This window comes from Bombus vosnesenskii, unplaced genomic scaffold (assembly GCF_011952255.1).
Source record: "Bombus vosnesenskii isolate JDL3184/JDL3185 unplaced genomic scaffold, Bvos_JDL3184-5_v1.1 scf7180000013267, whole genome shotgun sequence".
NCBI lineage: Eukaryota > Metazoa > Arthropoda > Insecta > Hymenoptera > Apidae > Bombus > Bombus vosnesenskii.
Window position 1 is genome coordinate 2856114 of NW_022882927.1, and position 19510 is coordinate 2875623.

Here is a 19510-nt window from a genome sequence, read left to right on the forward strand (position 1 = left end):
GCGCTATAAATTTCTTATTTCTTCCAAGGAAGCTATTTTGAAATTCAGTACATACCCAATCAATCTTATGTTACTGAAATCGTCTTTTTATTGTATTTTGGAGCCAAACGTTTTTTTTCATATTTCAATAGTTATTTTTAAAACTCAGAAGATATCACGTCTTTTCCCTCTGATCGTCATTTGTCTAATTGTACAAGTAAATTTTCTTAAAATTATTTCGAGCTTACCTGCAATAAATCCCCAGCATTACGATGCAGGGCACGTAAAAAGATATAGAAGAGGAAACTATCGCGTAGGTGAGTGTAAGGTCTAAGGCGCACGTAGGATGTTCCTGAAAGATAAAACGATCGAAGAGTAGGCGCGCAGTTATTTAAACAAAGGATCATCCTTTTTTATACATCATACCAGATATATAGATTTTTAACGAGCAAAAAATAAATTACTGAACTGTCTTGCTTCTCAATAACTGTAAAAAATAGGAAATTTCGATAAGCTACTTTCTGTAAATTCTAGAAATTCTACACTGTTTAGACTGTGAGATACTATCTCAATCGATTTACTATACATAGCACTGTTACTTACTTGTAAAATTAATGGCTTACTGATACGAATCAAGAAGCAGACAGAATTCATGCGATAACCAAACATTTATCGTACGTACCTCTTTACCATCGTCATACATTACGGGCTCATCTGCTCGGTGAAGGCCTAGGCTGATTGGCACGAAGGATATGAGTCCTGCGAGCAACCATACGATAGCGATTCCAGCAACCGCGACTCTTCTTGTCACCCAACGACCGTATCTGACCGCGAAACGGTAAGTGTACGTTATTTAAATTATCAAGGAGAGATACAATATCTAAACGGTTAAACATAACAAAGAATATTTACCTAAGCGGATCCTTTATGTGTATGTAACGATCGAGAGAGATTGCGCAAAGATTCAGAATAGAGGCAGTGCTGCACATAACGTCAAAAGCGATCCAGGTGTCGCAGAATCGCGGTCCAAATACCCAATAGCCGAGAAGATCATTTACCCCGGCAAATGTCATAACCAGACAACCGACAAACAGGTCGGCGATAGCGAGGGAGGCCAGGAATAAATTTCCTATTCTCCGTAAACCGCGGTCCGTGTAAATTGCCACGCAGACTAAAATGTTGCCCGCCACGGATAAGAATATCAAGACCAGAAAGAGAAATCCTGAAAGAATGGGTCGAAGAAACTGGACTAGCGGAGAATCGATGGTGTTTGCTCGAACAGTATCACTCACCCCTCGAAGAGCTGAGTCGAGGTGCATCGAATGTATGATGGTATCGGACGCTTTTTTTTTACCATACAAAAGTAACAAAAGGGAGATTCATAAATGCTTGATATAGAAACGATCCGGTGATATTTCATTTTTGCGAAAAGTAAGCGAGAAAGATAAAAAAATAAATAAATTGTAATCGACGCGGGAGAAAATACGAAAGGCGTGAAGAAACAACGGAACAGAAGACAGTAAGAGATGGAACAGAGGATGAAACAGGAAAGGGATACATCTAGCGAGCTTAGATCAAAGTTTTCGAGTGAAGGGCCTCCCAGAGGGTTGTCTTCGAGGGGCGAGTCGCGATCGATCAAATGGGAAGTTTAGCGAACCAACTAGAAGCACCGACAACAGCGAGAAACTGTCTTCAGGCAGATCTTCTTCCCCGTCTGTCAGGTTGTTCTGTAAACAGGCAAACACATTTTCCATGTACATTAAATCTTGCAGTGCGTTATAATTTGTAAATTATAACGATATACAAAACTATTCTTTTCAATTTTAATGTATATGCAGACAGTTTCACGACCTAACAGCCAAACTTTGTCTTTTAACGATCGCTAAACTTCTTCCAGTTCTTAAGAATAGTAACTGTCTTAAGATTATTCAGCAGATGAGTACACACATAGAATATGATGAGTTTGGTTAAATTCTGCGGTTGAATTACACCATGTATAATGTTAATAGGTAAAAAATATTTCCTTGGAGAATTATATGGAAGGCGTAAAAGCAGTTCTTCCCTATTTTCTTACTACTTCTTACCCTCACATCTTTTTCTTCATATACGCTGGGATAGAAAGTCTCTTGCCCGTCTAAAAATGTAGCACGGGTTTCTGACTGAAAATGGCATACTGTGGCGCGCACGTACACGCCGCGCCGCTACTTCTATTTTCTCTTTATATTTTCCCGATATTTCACGCCAAAGCTGTAGATACACCGGGAATACTTTCGAGATTCGTATTCACGGAAAATCGATACTACAGACGGATCAAGATGACGTTGGGTTTACAGGCTCTTTACTTCTGCTTGAACGCGTTGTCTGTCAAGCCGTCCTATCCCATCTCGAAGACACATAAAAATATCGTGAGATGAAGGGTGTCAGGGTAAAGCCTCTACTACGTAGGTATATGTCTCTATGAATAGTCTGTCGGTAACATTTCTAGAAGTTCACTTTCTTCTTATTAACATACGTTAATGAGCTACACTCCGATCATTCCTCTCATTTTCTACCACGTAAATATTTTGATCGCGTGTTTGTTTAGGCGAAATTCGACATTTGAATTCGACTTTCTCCATCTTCGGGTTTTATGTTTCTTTTCTATTCGAACTTTCATACCGGTTTTTGTAATTCTTTCCTTAAATAAAGTCATCGTCAATTGTCAATTAGTATTCATAAGGCGTATTTAATATCAAATAGGTAATCAATGGATTAGATCTCTAACATTATGATGTACGATATTACGGTAGTTTCTTCGACATTACGATATGTAATACTACAACAGCATCATATTTAATGTTTGAGGCTAATATTTAATACCTTTTACGGATAAAACCGGCGTTTTATTTCATATTGATGATCACGGGGAAAAGATACGATAAGTTACATTTTTCACGCGAGAACATTTTTAAATCCATCACCTTGTCAAACCAATGATATATTACCAAAACTGTTTATTAAATTTCGTTATGCGGGTATTTTGAAAAATATCGTTTGTTACATTTTAAATATTAGGAACGCTGTTAGTTTCTCCGCGAAACTTCGTGAATTTGTCATCTGTTGCTGGAAGGTTCATATTTTTGGATCGAATATCTTTTTTTTAATCGCGTTATATTAAAGTACTCTGTTATAACCACCAAACAACACCAGACAACAACAAAATCGGACAATCAACGGAATTGTACTTGTTACATGTACCGTTCCCCTGTAATCTCCATACAGCAATGATTCTTAACGCTAACGCCACTCGATTTTTCCTGTTCTTTGATGTCGACCGAGCGGTATTTAACCGCTATACTAGAAATTCCCGTGGTCCGCCCTCGCTTTTAAGGCGCTCGTATTTTTTCTTCCCTGTCCTGTTGGAAAAAACCTCCGCACCGCTTGTATGCAGGTGCATTGATTTTCTGGACGTAGTGTAACGCATGCATATGCAAAGGGAAACATTTCATTGCGGTGATAGACTGCCCTCGCCCTTTTTTAGGCTTATTACTTAATTAAAAAGGTAGACGCCATCAACAAAGCAAATTGTTACTCACGTTTACTTTATACGTGAAACAAAATTGCCTTCGCGACACTCCAGATCGTATTCAGATACATTTAACGTAACGCAGCAGAGCTTGCACTTAAACCGACTTTTATTTATATTAATTACGTTATATCTGTCGCGGAGATAATTAGAGAGGCTCTTGTCGGAATTACGTTTTTATCTGTTTGTTAGCTTTTTCACATTTTCTAGTTCGTTTGCGTTCCCATCGAACGTGTACGTAACGACTATTACTCTTTACGCTTTATTTGATTAACCTGTTAACCGGATCGTTTCTTGTTTGGAAATTTCTCTAATCACGAAATTAATAGCTAATAAAGTCGGAACAACTTTAGTTGAGTCGGCTTTAGGTCTTGCAAATTTACATACGATATGATCCGTCTTTAAAAACTAGCTTCTTCTAGCTGTTTCACTTCCGACGAAGTAGATCTTTACGTTTTAATTCGTGGAACATTTTTCATCCATATCGAGTCGTTGAAAAAATAGAGCAAGGTATCTATTTCCTTAAAATCTTTGCTATAATATTCAGTTGGAAATTAAATTAAGCGTATAGATATGTTGTAGAGTTGTTTGAAACATCATACATAGAAATAATTTCTAAATGAAAGTACCTGTTGCGATCGGTTCATTGGTCTCTTTGATCTCAAACCAACAAAATACAACGTATTTATGGATTTTATATTTTTTATATAACGATTACGCGGTTTGAGCGTTAAAGAATTAACAGAAACGAAACGACGCACGACGAGCGAAAAACATCCGAGCAAAAATGTTATTATGCCTAAGAGATTATCAGTTCGTGTGACGAGGTGACTGATCTTTCTTGCTTAACACGTTAAAATTCTATTAAACCTCGTTAAACCTTCCCTCTTTTTTGTTTGGCTGCCAAAGAAAGGTGTTTACTCTTGCAGAAAAAGAAAAACCTGTCTCATAAATATCAATTTTTTGATAAGCTGTCGGAGTCCTCCATTTTTTCGTTTTATGCGAATTTTGCCTCGCTTATTTCAGCGACGTAGGGAATTTACGTTGCAAAAAAAGAAGGCGAAAGGAACGAATATTAAAAACTTACGTGTCAAAGAAGATATGTGAGATTCAACCGACGACGAGAGAAATATTCGAAAGAATGGAGAAATTGCAGGTTTTCGAGATTTACGATTCCTTGTTCTTCCATCGCCGAGGATTAATTGTTCACTCCATTGAATTTCCGATATCCAGCTTGACCTTGCGCAGTTACGAATCGTGTTCCTCAAATAATCTCAAAGAGAAATCTCGGCGAATTGGATCGTTCCGTTGTTTTTCGAGAGTGAAAGAGAAGGTGGAAAAGTTTGACAAAACACGGTGACGTTTCATCAGGATTTCAACGTATCGCAACGAAAGTTACGCGAGTTTACGTATCCAGCGAGCAATTTTTGCTATATACGCAACCGTATGGAAGTATATTAGTCGATTAGTTGATTTGCATTAAAAATATTTGAATCAGACCAAAAGCATACAATTATTAATTAGATGCAGCATTTATTACCTCTTTATGGAAACAGCAGACTATTTTAAATTAGCTATTAATAAACATCGTAACAGTATCTTCCACTATATGTGTATGTACATTTAAAGACTACGGGGAAAGAAACGATTCGGCGATATCTCGTTAAATCGAGTCAATTGCACGGGTTGAACGGTTGGATCAATTTGTCTTAAATCGGAAACGAAATGAAACATATTATTCAGATTTTCTCGATGAATAATTCGTTCAAACTTTATCGACTTCATAGTTTTCATTTAACCACTTGTCAAATTGCTCCAATATAATCGAGTTAGTCATAAAAGCAGATCAAATATTTGCTCCATTTTCCGGAATATTCTTTAAATTGTTACAACTCAATAAGAAAGGCTATACTTCCGAAACGAGAAAACTAGAAAATTTATAATTCGAAAGGGATTTAGTTGACGATTACGACCTTAACACTTAACTGCTGCGCCGAAGTCACATGTTTCGCTCAGGACGCCACGGGAGTATTTTTATTATTCAAAGCATATAATGGCAAAATAATAATAAATTGATGATGTGTAGTATCGTGAATGAGAGGCCTAGGAGATATAAACAATGTCACGAGAAAGCTGAATAGTTACGCGGGAAAGGCCTGCGTGACCTTGGCCACGAGCGATTGCGGAACACGTGCGTGGTGGGGCTAAGACAAGAGACCAAGGGATGCTAAGGGAGAAAGACGAATTAACAGTCAGTGTTAGTTGAGAAGTCAGGGAGTGTTAATCGAGACGTCAGGAAGTACGAATTGCGTTGTCGAGAGAGTGTGGTCCGCGTGAGAGAGAGCGTTGGAACCGTGGTGACGAGAGTTGCAAATTAACTATTTAGTTGTCTTAATTATAGTACGTTATTGTATTTAGTTGACGTTAAACAACCATCGTTTCCTGTTTAACCAACGCCTGTTTAATCCATTTTAAATAAATTAATCGTAGTAAGATCCTATAGATGTAAGACGACATTCTTCCCCAATTCAATTTTCATTCAATTTCTACAATTGTAAGAAGTTGAAGCGCTCCGGTCATCAATGACCACCGTGGTGTCATAGGAGAAACCGTGGCTGGTCATGTACCGGTCAACGTGGCAGACAAAGTGTTAACTAGCAATACGTGTTTTACAATCGAATATGATATACCTATGCCGTTTCAGTAATTGCGTATCAGAGGCTTACAGTGTAACACATAAATTCGCGATGTTGAATATGAAATTGAAATTTCTACTATTCGATGCACGAATACGAGAATTATGGCAAAATCGGCCAGAAAGCGTGTCGATACGTGAGCGTATAATTCAGCAAGGCTATTACGTCCTCAGTTTCATACTACTTCCTAGGATTTATTTTCACATAACTTTAGTTTAGATATTTCCTTATAATATGTTCTACTTCACGAACTTACACAAATAATAATAGATTTAAAAATATCAATAAATACAAAACGTGCAAAGCAGTAATATTTGAAACGACGACAATAGTAAAAAAGAAAAAACACTACAGCACTAACAGAAGTATTTATATACTTGTTATGCAAAAATTTTTTAGATTAACGTCGCGTACATTTAGTTGTATTATTTCCTTATTTATATCTTGTTTAATGATTATACATTTTGATCGATGCAAAAGTTTTGGTATTTTTTATATTAAAATCAACGCGGTCTCTATATCGGGATTTTTAATATCGCAACTCTTATGGCGTTAACACAAAGAAGAATACATTTTGGTTGATAAATCGGTCGCAAATCGCGGTATCTTCAAAATTCAACATTCGAAATTCAACCAGTAGATATTGAATGCCACTGACAGACGGTATTGTGCTTTTTTTCCAAAAGTGAACGTGCAGAAATGACGTAGCGGAAAGCGGTAGTCAATGGAGCGGATGAATGTGCTGCGATACGGGTGTAGAATCGGGGACCGTGTACGCGTAGGTTTATCCGTAGAAAATTCGAAAATCCACGACACACCGGTTCTCTTGTCATGATACTGATGGATTTTTGGACAAAACTTGGCATGCTACCACGTGAGACGATAGGAGGCCAACGAAGGCAGTCATCGAATACATGACGGAAAATATAATTTAGTAAGATTTTTTTATCGTTTTTCGAAAGGTTGATCGATTTATACTCGATTTGTTTCGCTTTTTGGATAATTTGATATACATAACGTTTCTCTAGTCATAATATTGGCAGGATGGCAATTCTGTACGAAAAGATACGTCGAAAATATGGAATAAGAGGCTTCTTATACGATTTCGTAAATAATTTAAAGTCAGGCAACTGTTTTTTTCCACTTGAAAAATTGTATTTTTGGTGCTTACTGTGTTCTTTTACAAGGACGCTTGAATTAGGATGCTTCGATTATTACTCGTATATTATTTGACAAATTATCAAACTTATTTTCCTCGAAAACGAAACTAGTAGTACGAGTAAAAGCTATATTCTATGTTTTTTATTTCTTTTTTCACGTAGTTTGTGGAATTTTATGCGCCGTGGTTGCTGGCACGCTTTATATAGCAACAAGCGTGGGTAGATTCTAATTTCGGAAGACGAAATATCGTATGTACGTATATGTATACAATAATGTCGCTTCCAATTAAGTTTCCCCCTTTTAATTAAACGCATTTTCGGTTTCTGTAACGTTCTGCATCCATTTTCTCTGCGTTATTTACGCATAAACCATGCTCGATGAAAGACTGGGATGCATTAGTACGATTAATTGTTCCACGTAATTGAATTTTCGAATCCACGGCTTAAGCTGGTGACACATAATTTATTTGGAAATCTCGCCGGTTATGATCGAATTAACCTCGTCAACAAGTGTAGGGGTTGCTTGTTAACAACCGTGTAACACTTTTCATCCTTCTTGCGACGAAACTAATTCGACGAAATTAATTTAACGAAAGTCTCAAATGCTGGCACACCTTGCTAGCAGCTCTCGATTAAAGTCCCGAGATAGTTCGATATACTACCACGTCCAAATGTGTTAGAAGATCTGTTGGCTTGTATAGAACGCGATAATTAGTCCAGTTAATGCGGTTAATCAAACAGAAGGTTGTGTTCATATGATGTAACGGTGTTTAAAGTACGTGGGGAAAAGTGTATGTACTTGATAAATTTTCAAGTTGACTTTCCTCAGAAACAAAGCATCTTATGGACAAATTGTATTCCACATTTTCGACTTATTTTCACACGTAGAATAACACCCTGTCGATCGTTCGTTCTTGTTCGTTTTATAATTAGCCATGTTAATTTCCTCGAAAACGAAGCATCATACTATAAGAAATCTACATTTTCTTTTTATTTCTTCTTAAAGAATCACCCCATGTCCGTCTGTGCGCGTTATACAGCCGCATCATGTATATGTATAATTGACTAATTACTAAAGTTACTAAAATAAAGTCCCAAAGAAGAAAACAATTGTTGGAAGTTTTAAATTCCTAATGATTCGCTTATATCATTTTGTTGACAAGTATGCCAATACTGTTGAACCAAGGTGAAGGCCAGTTAACTAGCTGTTACTAACTAACTAACTAATTAACTAGCTGTTAACTAGCAGTTAACTGAGCCAAATAACCAAATAATTTGTGGACGAAGGAAATACAAATTATGGAACAAGAATTATTATCGTACACCTTTGTAATTACTAAACTACGCTATTGTGAATGTGGCAAATTTAGGATGCTCCCAGTTCGATGGTTATAGTTGGTAATCTGTGAGTCTGTATCTTTGCAACACCTGTAGCTGATAGTGGCATTTCTTGGTAACTATTTGGCTCAAGTGGTCAGTACAGTTTCTAGGCACAAACTACGTTTATACAGTTCTAGGCATCCATTAGATGCAATAATGTAGAATGTGCTTGGAGAATTGGAGGGATTCGAGCATGTAAGGGCGCATGTCTGCGCTAATTAGAGCATTAACGAGCTCGTTTGTCACGGCTATGGTGTAGCTACTACTATAATTATGGTGAAGCGATTGTGCCCACCACGAAGCACTATCGTAGGCAGCTGGGGTTAGCTTTCCTGCAGTTCGATCCTTTATCCGTTCGAATCTAATTACATCGGTTGGTTAAAGTCAACGAACAGGGGATAAGAGGGAAAGTAAATCAGGAAAACAATGATTCGAGTGACGTGATCGAGAACAATTTGTCGTTCCGTCTCGCCACGTTAATACCGTCGCTCTCGGAACGAAAGGTTCCTTCGTTTAAACTGTTTAAAGGTAGGGCGCGAGTGATAAAGGGATTGAGAGAAATAAAGGATTCAACGAGCCGATTACAAAGCGGCTGTCGGTTGTAAAGTGAACTCTAATGTCTTGCCGCGCTTGATCTCGTAAAGCCGGGATTAATCGTTAGATTTATCGTTATTATGGTATTACGTTCTTGTCACTGTGCTCTCAAATTGATTTTCGATGAAACCAATTATTGCAAGTTCAGGAAGGAACGTTTCCATATACGCTGTCGTTCACAAGTATTTGTAACAAATTGTTCAAAATATGTAAAATATACGTCAACCGGAAATCTTTCATTCGTTGAAGATCAGGCAATGAGACAATGCATAAAAATGATGCGCGAACTCGACATTACTGACAAACGTAAACTTCTGCAGATACTTTTGTTAGTTCGAGGAAGAAAAATTGTACGAAAGTAACACGTATTCTAGGAAAATTCTATTTTTCCATATTACGAGCATTCTGTGCGTCTTTGCATCTTCAAGTTTCCTGTAAATGTAATTCCAAAGTGTTTTTTTGTATGATACACATAAAATACACTGATGAAAGTTTTTACCATACCTAAGTGTCCAAATCATTCGATTTATCACACAGGTCGTGGTAGCGTTAAATTAACAAATTTGCGCTGCAAAGGCCAAACTTTTATTCAATCTCTGCTTAAGCGCGGGATCATCTGTGAGATCTATCTGCGCAGCTGCTTTCCTCGTAATGCAAAAGCGAAATCAGTGTTACGTGAGTGGTTTTTCCATAGAAATTGAAAAAAGTCCACGCACGCGACGTTCGACGCTGGATGCAGGTTGCGCTAGGTCGCGTATGACCTCAGGTGCACCTGCAGGCAGGAGACGTTGGCATATCGACCAATGCCCTGCTCTCGGTGACCTCTATCTACCTTCCTTGCCCATAGTAATTTATTACTAAATTTATTACAGTATTTTGAAATTCTGTGTGTCGTGACATTACACGCTATCGATCAAAAACTACATGCGAGAAAGCGTTCTTTGATACATCGTACTTGTACCATCGCCCATAAGTATTTAAACACAGGTACAATTCAACCAAAAAATCGATATTTTTATCGTTAGGTCGTTCAATATTCATTTTTCTATTATTTAGACGTTTTCAGCTTGGAATTTATCGTCCTTTTTAGACACCTGTTGTGCCAATAAATTTCAGCTTCATCTCACGGGTCAAAATTTTATCCACGGTTGTTTTTAATATTTCCATAAAGAACGTGAATGATCTTTGAGATCAAAATTTTCTTTTTTAAATCTATCAAAATCGTTTTGTATAATAATAGATAAACGTTATGATTAAGAACTTCTCGTTTCTCTACTATTGTGATTTATCTCTTGCCATAACTATGGTTACTTACGAGTCATAATTTAATGTCATTTATTGTAACATCTTATAACATCGTTCTTATCATCTGTTGCCAAGGCACGAGTTTCTACGAGGGATAACAAGTTTTTTGTTAGTAGAAAAATTGCAAGTAGCACGTTTGATGAGTGCGATGGGAGCAATGTTAGCCAAAGGCTACGCCGCGCTTATCGAAGTCATTTCCATCTCTTCTGTGCGAAAAATGTAATTTTCCGTTTCATCTTCTGGGAATGTAGCTCATCCCCATTTACTCGGTTCTTTCTTATCTGACTCGCGACTTTGTGATATCTTCAGAGTCTTTGCCGAGGCTTTTCAAAAAAAAAGATACTTCCTCAACGACATGGAGATACTGCCACTTTTGATTTTATGAACGGTAACCGCTGTGTTCTAACGCTGTACGAACAAGTTTTTAAGATCTCTGGTCGTTCAGTGAAAACTGAAGTCGCTGGCAATTCGCAGCTGGTGCACACGTGTGTTATGCGAAGGAATGCGAGCACCGAAACAATCAAAGAAAGTCGAATCGATAGACAGCCTGCAACGAAAATAACTTGCGTTTCGTGCAACTATTCTGTAATAATAATCATTGACTTTACAATAATTGTAGAACCTCTCAAAACTTTTTTATATACAAACTTTATTTATATACAAATATATTATATTATTATATTTAGATTACATATACAGGCTAGTATTTAATATATCAAGGTAGGTTATTCGCTTTTTCCTATATCAGTTAATCACATGAAATTTACCTTAAATTTGTTTAGATTACTAGAAGTTAAAAGTTAGTTAAAAATCATTTTTATACCCATTCAAAACCCCAATGTTTGGCTCGTTGTTTATTTCTATGTTGATGTATTAAATAAGTTTCAACGTACATATGTTTCTCTACGAGAAACGATGCTAATTGAATCACCAGCACTCTATATGATATCCTACGTTTCCAAGATAGAATTCTGGAAATTTGAATTTACTTCCACCTAACGTCTGGTAACGTGATTTAAACGATATACAGGCGAATTACAGTCTATCTGCTCTGCTGTTTTATTGTCAAAATTGAGGGGCATTGCCAAGTAAATTCATATCATGTAGCGATAGTTTATAGCTAGCTCGCTAGTGTTATAACGAGGAAGCAATTTCGGCAGGTCTTCCGGCTGAAATCCGTTCTCGTTCTGTCTAATTCGCGCGCCGAGGGGAAAAGGCAGATGCTATTTGGAAAGGCAGAATTCGCACAGTGACGCTTGTTAATTTCGTTAATGGATAAACGGTAGAACGTTATGTCTGGATTTCAGCGATACGCCATTGCTTATTTTCTGTGAAACCGTCCTTTTAATTATGTTAAATTAAATTCCTCGATATTTTGTTGTTTGGTTTCAAACCTGCCGTAGCCTTCCAATCTCTTTTATCATCCAACTTTAGTTTCTATTCTAGGATATTCTTAATTTCTAATATTTCAATTAGATTGTTCGGTTGTTTCGTTAAGAAGATCCTTGGCATAAAGATCAACGATAAATTACGCGTAACCGTAACAAATTTGAAAACGTTGAAATTTACCTTTACGCAAATTGCCTCCACGTATCCTATTTCTATGAGATTTGCGTACTCTTTCGGTTCGTATAAAAAAGTCGAAGGAATTGCATCGTCGATTGAATAGGTTGCCAGGTGTGACACGTCTTTCGATGTTTGCATATTAAAATTACGTCAGAGGCTCGTAATCAGAGCGATCGATGTGACAGGACTAGTTTTCGCCGTACCAAAACGAGCTTCAATTTGGGTTAGTTTAAACCTGTCCTATTTCTTAAATGTCCATTGCTTTGTTCTAAATATATGTGTACGTACGTACGTACATATCGTTGGAAAATATCGATATCCACTTGGTATCGCTAAAAACGGAATTGGCTGCAGGGAATTTTTCATCCAAGTCAGTTGGGCATTGGTCCGATCACGGGCTCGAAACAGAATTTATTAACTTTCAGATACAGCGTGTTGCCTCTGCACGGTATCCGCGATAGTTGAATAAATAAACAAGCAAACGGATCGAAATATCGAAGTTTCAATGGGTTTTGGCACGTACATTATGCGTTTGCCGGTTTAGAATAACATCAATTTATCAAATGGCACGTGAGCCACCTTTCATTAACAAGTTGCGAGCGTACAACGTATCGTTTATAATTTACGATCATCGTTGCTACGTTCTGTTCTGAGCTTTCGAGCGTGCGCTCTGCGCTTTCGAAATATTTGCATAAATAATGCGAATCGAATAGTCGCAAATCATTCGATTGTCAGGATTTTCAGGAAGAGAATATTTGTGCAACGGTGTTCTCATAAATTTAGTTTAATTAGATATGGAATTATGTTAATCATCAGCAGAGTGCTGATATTTATGTAAAGTCGTATTTTCGCGAACGTAACCAAAGGAATGGAATTGCGAAATATTTGTTCTTTCTGCTAGATGTTTTAATTGGTTTCTCGTGCATTTATGGAAAACTCAATGGTATAAAAATGTACAATTATGCACGTGTAACCGTACAAAATTTCAAATATAAATGTTACAACGTTAATCTCCATATTGATTTGTATTCTTCTCAATCGTTAACTCGATAATCACCATTTGATTTCGTTTTACAAATTCCAGGTGTAAGGTAGGAGACCACGTTACTTATGGACTAACTCGATAATTTTCAGCTGTTTGTACGTTTAATAGCTGGTCAACAATTGCGGTTGCTCTGTTACCATGGATTGCTGTCAGCTAATTGAGATTCCGTCCTTGTTAGTTGCCTCTGCAAACCAGTGTAACTACTGGCTTAATAGTAATCAAACTGTTAAACCAATACGTATAATACTGTAAAATTTACTTATACTGTGTGCGCACCTTGTATTATCAAACGCACGCGTCGTAATAAGAGAATGGTCGCACTTGGTGCCCTGGCGTTGTAAAAACTTGACGGTTACACGGGGCCAGAAAAAGCTTTACGTGTCTAGGTTCTACTAAAACAGCAGCAGGCTTGGCCATAAGGATTTTTACAACAATGACGGATGTGAACCACGACGACGCGACGCGACGTGGAGAAATAAGAACGTGATATGGCGAGTCAGAAATGGAACTGTCTTTGCATCTTGTTAGTGCAAATTATTAGACCGGCTGACATTTACAGGCTGAATATTAACGAAGAACACGGCAACGCGCTTATCGCGTCATTTATAGCCGAAGAGACGGCAGAAATATAAATCTATATTTATTGGTTTCATTTTACTTTTGCTTCATCCGGAGACTAAAACAGGGCATTTGACTTGGTCGAAGCGAAAAATGACTTTGCTATGTGCAAAGAAATACATTACCTTTTAGAAATACGCGATAGATCCAACGCGTTGATTCGAATTTTTGCTAGACTCAGATAAAATCCGTTTTAAGAATAGGTGCTAAATTTCTGAAATTTGTTAAACGGCTAAGTCGATCGTTTTCAGGTAGTTCAATAAAGCAAACGCGATTGAGTGAAAGGACGCTTTTGATAACGTTTTGATAACGTAGAATTGATTAATATTGAATCGATCGTTGAATTTTAGTCTGCGTTTTTCACCCCCGCAGCAAATGAAAAGCAACTTAGGTAATATAGGAGTAACTGACACACAGTATATGGAATTTTTAAATTGCTTTCCTGTAAAAGATAGAAAGTGTAATTTATTATATGCGTTGCCTGTAGTTTTCGTTTGAGAAATATAACGAGATCGCGACTTTTCCGAATATCCTCGTAACATGTATTAAAACAATAGAGTTTACGTAGGAACGTTTGGCCAGAGAGAAGTAGGACTTCGTAGCAATCCAATTTTCATTGTGCCATCTTGATGTAATGAGAGTTCGATAGAACTTTGATCGGAAGCTTTCTCCGTGGTAATAATATTAATTGTTCAGCGGCCGGATCGACCGTTGTGAAACTTTGTCTATTTCGCGTGAAACTTAACGCTTCTTTGCTTTCCATTTTCTCCGATGCTCTCTCGTTTCTCTCCTTCCACTTTAACACCTTGTTTCTCTTCCTTTCCTATCTTTTTTTTTATAACAATGAGATTTCGGTAATTACACGGCATAATTGGCCAGACGTGAAAAATAATGCAATTTACTTCCTACTAGGTTAATTAAAGAATTTTAATTATCAGGATTTCAGCCGCGATGTCGTTCGTTCAGGGTCGAACGGGATTCTATCCAACGATAAATTCGCTGTACTAGAATCTTAATTAAGGAAATTTCTTTATGCAGCGTGACTTGAAACAGGAAAAAATTATCTGTTCCGTTCGTACGATACAACGTCTACGGTGAAGAGCGTAATTGTACCTGTAATAACAAATTTTGTATAAATCATGAATATCGAGATACACAGGTGTTTGTTCGGTGTTTTTTGTTTTGCCCGTAACGAGAAGCATTCACTGATTTTATTTTTTACTTGCTAGAACTTCGCCAAAAATCATATAGCTTTTAGAATCGCTTTAACGCGTTTTGGCAAGGTTTGCACAAGATTTTAGCGATAACCAAGATTAATTTCATCCTATCGCTTTTCAATCTTCTTCTGTAATTCAAGAATCGATGTCAGTGTCGATTCAAAAGAGAGTTTCGTACTTTTCATTTTAAAAATTCTCTCGAACCTTTAATTACGATTAAAATCCACATTATATAGCAGACAATCTGACGCAGAAAAATCCAAAAGACAGTTTTTCAACGAATTTTGCGTACCTTTCTTCGCGTGTTAGGATCTCGAACCTATCGAGGTTGTAATTGTTTATTCACGAAACGGTATATTTTTAACCCCACGTAACTAATTTTTCTGCAACATATTTTCATCGCGCTGTTTCCTTATATCGTTTATTCGATAAACTAGACCAATATCAATACGAAATCTTACGTGTACAATACGAGATAAAGCTGAACCGAGGGATTAGGGAAATTGTTTGGATTAGCACCAACGATGTAAAATGTTCTGTGTATTTTTTTAACGTCGACGATAATAAGCCATGATTTACGAGTATACTTAAATCTGTTGATGTAGGCTCAGTTCTGTAATAATCCTCGAATTTCAGCGTTTTATAAAACTCTCTACATATAGATGTTAAATTGCACGTATGAATTCTACATGTTTCCATATATTTCCTGTTTGATGAAAACATATCGATTTCCATGCGAATCGGTTTTATTTCACACAGTCCCCACTTTCATATCGGATACATTTTCGACTCGATCAGGTTTGCCCACTTTATAATATTTCTACGATTCATCTCGTGAAGTGGTTAATAACTCCATTGCACAGGAAATACTACGAACTCGAGATAGTTGCAATCTATGCGTTATACGTAATGTGTACGTATGATTCACATACGTTACTCTGGACCACGTTCATTTTTCAGAAAAGATAAAATCTCTCATCAAATCAGATTGATCAAGTCTCTATATGCAACACGTTCTCTAAACTGCCAGAGATTCTGTCGTATGTTCTTTAACGCTTCAGATTCTATGTGTATCCACAGAAGACTGCTTTCCTTTATTTTATAATCCAAGTAAATAGAAAATTCATAGATTCCGATAGATTCCAGTGAATCGTTTACTATCCATTCGAACACGTTAGTTTCTCTTCATTTCTCAATTATTTTTAGCAAGTCTGTGCGGAAAGAACTTATCTCGTGTTGATCGATTAGCTTTGACGTTACCTTTGGGTGTGAACACATTGTATACTGATGCAATACGGATACCTGGTGTGCTTTTAGCGCGTCGCTACTCGCAATACGTCGCGTACTTCCTTTCACGGAATTCGATTCGCTACCGTCCATAAAAATACAGTACGATAGCTTGTAATTTGTAATAAGAATAAGGAAAACGAATATTCTACGTATTCTTCAAAATCAATTATCGATATATGTTGTTTTTTTTTGTTAACGAAGATAGAAATTGAGAAAATTCCTCGTGTTGCATCACGATCCGAGCGATGGAAATCAGATGGCGGAGGTGCCGTTCTTTTTTATATTTTTATAGTCGAATGTTGAATTTGAGATTCTTGAATTCCTCTACAATTTTCGTAATTCCTCTCCTTCACGGCCGCGGACACGTTTTGATTTGATTAAAAATCACGAGCAGCTCTTTGACGCAGAATATTCATGCAAAGTAGACGGGAAGGAGGAAGCGTGAAATAACGACGTTTAAGAGGATCGAGAGTTGCTCGTGTGGCGCGGAAATCTCATTGCCCCGATCTTCTTTAAGTTACAAATTCACTCTGTATCCCGTGCCGCAATCAGATTTACACTTTTACCTTTTTGCCTCGTCGAAGACGGATTAAAAAGCGCATTAAGCAATTTCAGAGCGAAAGCTTTAACATAAACTAACGTGTTTACACGAGGAATCATAAATTGGGTCAAATCGAGAGTATACAGTGGACGGTACACTAACGTAAGTAATTGGATGGCTGGTGCATTTCGGTCGCAAGATCCATAAAAACCATTTATCATTAATCGTCAGATCGTCTAATGAATTCATGTCATTTACACCCTTTGAGCTTTGATTCCCATTTTTTTTTTTTTTTTTTTATTAATGGCAGTTGCGTTTCGTTATCAGGCCACAGATTTTTATACATTTAAGGGAAAATTAAAAGTGCCACAGCTATAAAATGCACATAATGTGCAAAAGGATGTTTAAGGTGAAGCATTTGTTATAAGATTTAGCGGATGAAATAAATATTTACGCAGGTTCCACTTATTTAGTTGTGCTAATAAAAAATTATGAAATTGCGTAAGAGCGTGTGGTCTGTTCGTCATAACGCTGACGAAGGAGAATGTTAAAAAATGGTCATTTCTGAACCTTCTTGCGAATAAAAAGTTCCCGTCAGAACATTTAAGGAAGGAAAAATACTGTTAGTATTTATCCGAAATGCGATTGGAATTGATCCAACTACAGAATAATCATTCATCTGTATCGACATGATAATTCTTCAGAAATCCTTCCGATGAATCAGTTGAAGTTCGAAACCGAGGAAATCTGAAGTGCTAGCAGATTGTTGGCACGCGAGAACAATAGTCAACAACGATCTTGTTGTTGTACTTCGAACTTGCTCGATTCCAAACTTCGATCGATCTACCAGCAGAATTTCTAAAGAATTATTTCCTCGGTATCTGAAGAAGACGAAGATTAAATGTAACGCATGGGTGAGTTCGATCGCTGCCACCTTTATCAACTTTCCCATCGCATTTCGGGTAAATGCTGCCATTTTTTCTTCCTTGGGAGATGTCGTTAAGAGAACTTTTCTTCCCTAAGGGGGTCCAGAATCGGCTATTTTTTACATCCACCTGTCAAAATGCTTTATGTAACACGCACACGATACGGACATTAACGTTTCGTACGATAAATATCCAAATATTTTTACAAATTGCTTTACTAACTTCTTTACGAGAAGTTTGAGGGGAAATTTCTATCGAGTACCGATCGCACGATGACCTCGGTACGACTGCGCGTTGTCAATCGTTGACATGTTGTTCCGAATCGAGCGAACGATAATAACGGGATAGAAATGGATTTTCGTTATCCTCGAATTAATTAATCGACAGTATGTTGCTGGTACCTGGCTGACAGGAACACTTATATATCTTAGGCGAGTGTATGCGATTCACGGCAGGGTGCATCGAATGCCTGACGCATTAATCCGTAGCAGCAAGTAACATGCTGCATAATCGGGCTATTGTAAGTGTGAATGTGTGTAAATGGACTGACGCATCTAGCGCAGTGGACGCAACACTAAACGCTCCGCTAGACGCAAACTCTGGATACAGCGCTAGATGCTACGCTAGATGCTACGCTAGATACAATGGTAGACGTAATCAAACAGCCTACTTGGAATTTCATTGCGGCACGCACGTCGCGCCTCAACTACGCTATTGCGAAAATGAAACGGTATCGCACCTGCAGTTAATCGCTAGATCTTCCATCGATCTGTGCCTGCTCATCGAAATTTCCCAATCTTTTGTCATATTCATTAACGTCAATAAATTATACATTTCTAAATTGTATCGCATTTTTAGATTAATTTCTCGGTTTATTTCTACACATATTTGTTAATTTCATCGAGGTTCCTGAATGTTTCATCGTATTTGTTAATAGTAATCAATTATGAGATCAGCAGGTTGATCGGAATTTACCAAAGCTGACCGACCAAACGCATTCCTAAATTGCATGATATTTTTAATTTAATTTCTCAGATTATTCCCACCTTCCTTTGTTAGTTTATCGTTGTTCCTGAATGTTTCATCGTATTTGTTAATAGTAATCAATTATGAGATCAGCCGGTTGATCGGAATTCAGCAAAGCTGACCGACCAAACGCATTCCTAAATTGAATGATATTTTTAATTTAATTTCCCAGTTTATTCCTAGTTTCGTTTGTTGGTTTTGACGAGTCTTCTCAAACGTTTTATCATATTCGTCGGCGAAGGTTGATTAGAACCTTCCAATCAATCGAACACATTTCCAAATTGCATTTGTTAGTTTCCTTTCGTTAGGCTCGTCTCATTTTGTCTAGTGTCTCCTTTATATTTTACGTTGAATCATTGTAACATCGTTATTGCTACATTGCGATTTCATCGGTCCTGTTTCCATATCTGTTTGCCGATGTTTCTACTTCCTGACTGTTCACTATGTACATTCTTTAATATTATTTTTCCAATCGCATGATATTTGACTAATTATGATAATTAATTTGATTAATTAATTTGACTAATTTTACGTTTGAATTCATTCGTCTTCCGTATCTATTTGTCTCCATTCTATTTGCCTAATTAACCACGTTTTTGCGT

The 19510-nt window shown here is 37.2% G+C and overlaps 1 protein-coding gene across 4 annotated transcripts in view; it reads right to left on the bottom strand.

The window, feature by feature from the left end:
• The window catches only part of LOC117230512 (dopamine receptor 1-like), a 55440-nt gene that overhangs the window by 1520 nt on the left and 34410 nt on the right, over positions 1-19510 (bottom strand). The window contains exons 2-5 of one of the 4 annotated variants that reach the window (XM_033488075.1): positions 1641-1706; positions 892-1223; positions 662-803; positions 228-331 (exon numbers count right to left, since the gene is read on the bottom strand). In XM_033488075.1, coding sequence (XP_033343966.1) covers positions 228-331; positions 662-803; positions 892-1223; positions 1641-1706 — 644 coding nt within the window. Of the gene's footprint in view, positions 1-227; positions 332-661; positions 804-891; positions 1224-1271; positions 1421-1636; positions 1707-19510 lie in introns of those variants that run through there. The other 3 variants (XM_033488076.1, XM_033488078.1, XM_033488077.1) reach the window with 3 other exon arrangements.